The following is a 6,512-nucleotide window of genomic DNA, read 5'->3' as shown; positions in this document are numbered from 1 at the left end:
AGGCAGGAGGATCGCTTGAGCCCAGGAGTTTGAGGTTGCTGTGAGCTAGGCTGACGCCATGGCACTCTAGCCCAGGCAACAGAGTGAGACTCTGTGTCAAAAAAAAAAAAAAAAATGCCAGTTGCAATCCACTAAATCGATTTCATAACCCACTAACATCACAACCTGGTCTCAAAAGCTATTAAACTAGTCGTTTCATTTTTAGACCAGCCCCGAAAGGTGGAGTTACTTGCTAATGGTTATGCAGTAAATCAGTAACAGAGTCCAAGCTGAAACTCCCATCTCACAAGTCCAGACACTTAGTCCTTCCAGGTAGAACAGTATTGTCTCTGTGCAGCAGAGAATTCTGTACCACACAGAATTCTAAAATTTACAAGTGAGAGCAACTCTGGAGATCAAACTGTAGATCCGGTATTTTCTTTTTCTTTTTAAAGCAGAACTCTTCCTTTAAACCGTAGAAGCAACCCCAAAATACATTTTAAAGAGGAGAGCGGAAGCAGGGTCTGAGCCTTAGGCCCCCTTAGGCACCTCTACCAAAGTTTTAGAAGCAGGGTTCAGTCCTGTGAGTTGGGCCCGCACGAAACCTATTAAATCGTCTATCTGACGGGCAAAACGCAATGTTGTATACTGATTGGGAGACATTTCTGTGCAGCTCCCCCACGCACTTGAGCCTGCGTGAGAGGTTTTGTGGAAAAGTTAAGGTCCTGGAACCAAGTGTGGGAATGGTCTCTCCTTATCTGTTCGAGAGCCACGGGGATTCCAAGCGGAAGACCGGGACTCGGCTATGCCAAGACCTTGGCACGCTGAGGACCGTGCCCGCGCCCTCAGAGCTATTTCCCAGGTCTGCTCCTAGTGAGGGCGAGGGCTCTCCTAGTGGCGGACACTAAAATGGGACGCCTACAGGTGCAAGGAAGCCTTCCCAGGACTTTATGTATGGGGAAACTGAGGCCCAGGTCTGGTAGCAGCTTGCCCTGCCGGAATGGGAATGCAAGCCTGTAAGAGTGCCCGAGCGCAGCCCCAGACCCCAGGGTCTCTCCCCCTGACCTCGTTTGAGAACCTTCTTCCTGGCCTCCTTGTCAGTCACCAGGGGCGCTGGTGGCCGCTTGACATCCTCGGAGAAGGGGTTCGGGGAACTGCCAGCGAAAAGCCCCAGGCAAACTTTGCCGAGGACCGCCAGAAGCAGCACGGCCAGCAGCAGCACCAGCAGAAGCCCCATGGCGCCGGCGTCGGGTCGGGGAAATGAGCCCGCTCGGCCTTTACTCAGTCTTTAGGGCCACGGCTCCGCCGGGGTACTTTGCTCTCCCCACTCAAGAGCGGGAGGCAGCTTTGAGCACCGACCAATCATCCAGCGAGAAGCCAACGCTCCGGCTCTGATTGACCCTGCCGGCTCTTCGTACTTCCCTTGCAGCGCGATGTTTCCATTCCTTGCTGGGAAGTGTAGTTCTTGCGGCTATAGGAGGCTGCACGGGAGCCGCTGTGCGCGTGCGCGTGCGCTAATGCGGCCCAGCCGGAGCTTCAGACCCCAGTCGAGAAAGGTCCGGTAACTCCGGAACGCGCCGGATGAGTCGGGGGCCTGAGGAGGGCGAATGGGGTTCGGGGAGGCTGGTTCAGGGGTGGTGGTGGAAATGATCACTGCGGAGCGAGACGACACTGAGAGAGAAGCCCGAATGGGAGACCGGAGACCTGGGTTTTGGTCCTGACTCTGCCCTGGATTCACTGAATGCTCTGAGGCAAATCGCTTTCCTCCTCTCACCCTCTCCAAGCAGTGAGAAAGTTTCTGTCCGGAGTCCTCACAGGACCCCTCTCTGGCTGTGTGTGTTGATGAATTGAGATCCTATTAAGATCTGCGCATCACAGCTGGCGAGCGCTTGGCTCTGTGCCCCTCAGAGTGACCCATAGTTTTGGCTTTGACATCCCCCTGAGACTGCAGCATTTGCGGTGGGCCCTGGCTGGATCCCCAGTTGCATAGCTTCGTGGAGGCCGTGGGGGACGCAGAGCCGCCCAGGGACAAACCCAGTGAAAGGATCAGCTAAGGACTGTCAGGCCTATGTGCATATTTGTATTTAAGGATGGACCCAGTCTCTAAATTAAATACCTATGCAAAGACTTTAAGCTCCAGCAAGCAGTTGAAAAATTATACCCCCTTAGTCTAGCTGCTTGCCTACAGTAGATGCCCAATGAATACTTGATTTTAGAAGGGTCCGTTTTTATAGGAAGGCCATTTCTTCAGCTCCAGCTATCAGGAACTTGCCTAATACTGGTAGGAGCGACTTCATAACTTTGAGTACTTGCTTATTCAACAGAGTTTTTGCTCTTTTCTTTCTGTGACACAGATTGTAACCATCCCTGTTGGAGGCCCCAGCAGTGCTCCAGCCAGGTGCTGTAAGGCCGGTGATGCTTCTGCGCTACTTGGTTCATTTCATGCACAGTAACAGAAGAGCTTTCCTGAAATTGCTATTACCATACCTGCCTGTCGCCTTGCCAAGGTTAGCCGATGTGTGAGTGTGTTGTCATGTGCTGTCATGGAGGCCAAGGGTGAGGAAAAGGAAAGGGGGGCAGATGATGAGGCCCCAGAGGCCACAGCGAGGGAAGCCTGGTTCCTGAGGTGCTAAGACTGAAGGGGAACTGCCCCCCCCCCAAGATTACAGTGAGCCACATGTCCAGCCCCTGAGCCAGGAGATAGTCCTCCCTTGGTGTTAACAATCAAAGCATCCAGACAAAGATCCCAGTTTGTTACCAGCAGCCACTTCTTAGGGAATCTAGATCATATTCCCACAGTGAAGGGCTGATGCCATAGAGAGGCCACCCTCCTTCCTTAGTCATCCAAGTCTGTGAGAATGATTGTCAGTTATGTGCAGGCCATCTGCCCACATAAGATCTGAAGTTTTGATGTGACAGGCATCCGTGATGTCCAGTTCCCTCATGTTAAGATATGAGCCTTGCTCATATCCTTTTTCTGAGGCAAGCAAGGTAAAATGAAAGACTTAGAGTTGGCCACACTGGCTAGGCAGCTGCCACAATATATAATACTGGTGATAACCGAAGAAGGTTAGGACACTGTGTTGCATTTTGAGTTTCTACATCATAGGAACTAGGTCTGATATTATAAGCCCCTGGACCCAACCTGTGTCTGAGACCTAAACAAAGCCTGAGTATTTCAGCTAAGACCACCCACCAAGGTGCCACTTATTAGCCTCACCCCTTTGATAAGCTGGCCCAGGTCCCAGTAACTTCATCATCAGAAACAGACTGTATCACTTAGAGTGGTGCTGCTGCCTTTTGGAAACTGAGAACCCAGCCCACCGCACCCCTGCATGGTCCCCTTCTTTCTTTGCACTGGCAGTAGTAGTAAGAGGTAAGCATTTGGCTCAGGCAGCTTGTTTGTTCAAAAAAAAATCCACAGCTGCTTAAAGATTTTTAAAGTAATTTTTGTCAACAGAGGCATAACTGAATGATGAAACCAGTTTTTTCTCTCTCCCCTCCCCCCCTTTTTTTGTTTTGCAGACCTGAGGCTGCGAAAACCTCAGGGACTTCTTTCAGTTCTCACAGAAACCTCCTGCACCCTTGCGATGGCGCAAAGGGACTGTTTCTTACTCTTAGTCTGAATGAGTGCCAAGAAGGAAGGCAAAGGTAGAGCAATTGGATCTCTGGCTATCCCGGTAGCTTCTGATCTCAGACTTTATTAAACCCCTTTCTGGGCCTAAGGACAAAGCTCACATGAACAAATGATTTTGAGTCATGAATGAAAAATCTTGCTCTTTCCATAATGAGAAAGAATTAAGAGTTGGACAGGTAAGCATGTATGCTGCTTTGGGAAAGTTGTTGGTTTGGGATAGATTGTTAATTACAGTAAGACAGAAAATATACCAAGAGAATGTAGAGCTTTATAATTATTTAGGAAAAACCCTGATTATAGTTCTCTAGTTCTCTCTCTCCCTCTCTTTTCTTTAAGAGGGTCTTACTCTGTCACCCAGAGTGGAGTGCAATGGCACAATCACAGGTTACTGCCACCTCTAACTCCTGGGCTCTAGCAATCCTTCTGGCTCAGCTCCTGAATAGCTAGGGCTACAGACATGTGCTACTGCCAGTTCTCTTTGTTCTATAAGAAGGAGCTTCTGTTCACCTCAGGGTTGATTGCCTTTCCTTATAGCTTATTTTCTAAATGGGATATGGGATTTTGTTTTGGATTTATTTATGTATTTTTTTAAAACACAATGGTAAATTAGTGCATATACTCTGCCCTTTGCTTTTTCACTTAATATATCATAAATATTGTTCCATATTGCCCATGAAGCACTTGCTTATTCTTCTTTATGGCTATATGATATCTTAGTGAGTGAATATCTTTAATTTGTTTAATCAACCCATTAGCAGACATTTATGGTTTTCCCAGCCTTTTGCTATTATAAACAGTGGTACAATGAATGACACTGTAAATGTAAACATGTTCTTTTGCACATGGGTGGGTATTATTTGTTAGATACATTACTAGAATGCAACAGGAAGTTCCAAATATATAAAACACATATGATTTTGTCAGGTATTATCAAGCTATAGAGATAGTAACGGTTTACTCTCCAGTGTGTTGTATAGCACTTGGCACTGTGGCCAACAAAGGGTGTTACCAGACTTTTTGACCTTTGCTAATCTGACAGATGAAACATTATCTCAGAATAGTTTTATTTGGCATTTCTCTCCTGAGTGAGGTCGAGCATTTATTCATATGTTTAAGACCAATTTGTGTTTCCTTTTATGTATACTGTCCGTATCCTTTGCCCATGTTTTCACTGGTTTGGATTTTGTTCTTGTTTTTCTTTCTTTTGAGACAATCTTGCTCTGTCACCCCAGCTAGTGTACAGTGGTGTCATCATAGCTCACTGAAGCCTCGAGCAATCCTGGGCTCAAGTAATCCTCCTGCCTCAGCCTCCCAAGTAGCTGGGACTACGTGTGCATGCCACCATGCCTGGCTAATTTTTTGCATTTTTAGTAGAGATGGGTCTTGCTCTTGCTGAGGCTGGTCTCAAACTCCTGACCTCAAGCGATCCTCTCACCTTGGCCTCCCAAAGTGCTAGGATTACAGGCGTGAACCACCACACCCAGCCGGGTTTTGTTTCTCTTAATGATTTGTAGGATTTTTAACAACATATTTAGAAAATTAGTCCTGTATCTCTGATGCGAGTTCCAAACAATTGGTCAAGTTGTTTTTTTTTTCCAACTCTAGTGGGGGAAAGGTTTGGCTGAGCAAGGAGCCCATAGGAAACTGCCTCACTGAACTTCACTCAGAGAGCCCTGAGACCTTTAACACAGCCACGAAATCTGTGTAAGATTTTTGAGATAACATTAAGCTTTTTGCAGTATTTTTAAGACCAGATGAAAGAGAAATTTTCTTATACAATATTCCTGATATTAGTTACCTTCTCTAGAATTTATCCATTTTTTGTGGTTGTGTGAAAAACTGCAACATTTAAACTGTCATCTCAGGGATATTAATATATGCCTGAGAGATTGACCCTGGTCTGTTTTACAGGGCGAAAGAGTGTCTGCTGGGCATTCTGCATCATATGACAAGAACAACAGTGCTCTTTCCACCTTCAGAGGAATTCCTGTATGTATCACCCATACTTCAGTGCCTCCTGCCAATACCCACTTTCGTTGTCTGCTACTGTGCGGTGCCAGGCACCGTGCTAGGCACTGGGGACACAAGGATGGCATAGACCCTAGCCCTCAGGAGCTCACTCTTGGAAGCAGGAAGTGTGGGGCACAAACATGCAAAACAACCTTTATCTAATAAGATAATTGTTATAATGCAGTATAAAATACAGTGGGAATACCAAAGGCACATCACAGTCTCAAATGAGTTGTGTGAATTTTTGTTTATTTGCTATTCCTAAGGAGGGCGTACACTTGTCCCCCACATCACCCGACTCCTGCATCATACTTGAAGTTTGACTTTAATAAGTCCATCAGGGCACACTAGGTCCTTCTGGCCTCCAGTTTCAAGGACATTCAGTACAGTGGGTGGGAAGTGTTTCTGTGTGTGGGGGGGATGTGGATTCTGTCCTCACACTAATGGTCAGCTGCCCCTACAGATCTCGGAGTTGAAGAACCACAGAAATCTCCCGGCCCTGACCACAGAAGCTAATGGATGGGAGCCAGGTGGGAAGGTCCCCTTCAGAGCCTTGGAGTCTGGGAGGGACCCAAGTCAGACCTTCCCATGGATCTACTTTTCATCATTTGAATTTCTCTCACTCCTTGTCCTTTAGAATTTTGTAGATTCATCTCCTCTCAAGGAAAGTTAAAATCAACCCTGGATTAGGAGTGAAAACACCTGAATTCTGATCTCTGTCTGCTAGTGGTTTACTGTGTGCCTCTGTGCAAGTCATATAATCTTTGTGTGTACAGTGGAAATTTAATATTAATTTAATATTAATTATCTCCCTTATCCTCAAAGGGATGTTATGAAAAATGAGACAGTATATGTGAAAAGGCTTTGAAAATGTATCTGCTCTATG

At 46.7% G+C, this 6,512-nt stretch overlaps 2 protein-coding genes across 2 annotated transcripts in view; one reads left to right on the top strand and one right to left on the bottom strand.

Moving 5' to 3' along the window:
- The window catches only part of RETSAT (retinol saturase (all-trans-retinol 13,14-reductase)), a 10,480-nt gene extending 9,080 nt beyond the window's left edge, over positions 1-1,400 (bottom strand). The window contains exon 1 of the mRNA XM_012644233.1: positions 1,045-1,400. Coding sequence (XP_012499687.1) covers positions 1,045-1,216 — 172 coding nt within the window. The 5' untranslated portion in view covers positions 1,217-1,400. The remainder of the gene's footprint in view (positions 1-1,044) is intronic.
- An 83-nt stretch (positions 1,401-1,483) lies between these two features.
- Positions 1,484-6,512, top strand: part of ELMOD3 (ELMO/CED-12 domain containing 3) — a 30,879-nt gene continuing 25,850 nt past the window's right edge. Inside the window, exons 1-5 of the mRNA XM_012644237.1 lie at positions 1,484-1,535; positions 2,334-2,486; positions 3,505-3,792; positions 5,528-5,605; positions 6,090-6,156. Coding sequence (XP_012499691.1) covers positions 3,739-3,792; positions 5,528-5,605; positions 6,090-6,156 — 199 coding nt within the window. The 5' untranslated portion in view covers positions 1,484-1,535; positions 2,334-2,486; positions 3,505-3,738. The remainder of the gene's footprint in view (positions 1,536-2,333; positions 2,487-3,504; positions 3,793-5,527; positions 5,606-6,089; positions 6,157-6,512) is intronic.

The sequence above is a fragment of the Propithecus coquereli genome, unplaced genomic scaffold (assembly GCF_000956105.1).
Source record: "Propithecus coquereli isolate 6110/MARCELLA unplaced genomic scaffold, Pcoq_1.0 Scaffold208, whole genome shotgun sequence".
NCBI classification, from domain to species: domain Eukaryota; kingdom Metazoa; phylum Chordata; class Mammalia; order Primates; family Indriidae; genus Propithecus; species Propithecus coquereli.
The sequence above is the reverse complement of the archived record's forward strand: the minus strand, read 5'-3'. Positions and strand labels throughout refer to the sequence as shown.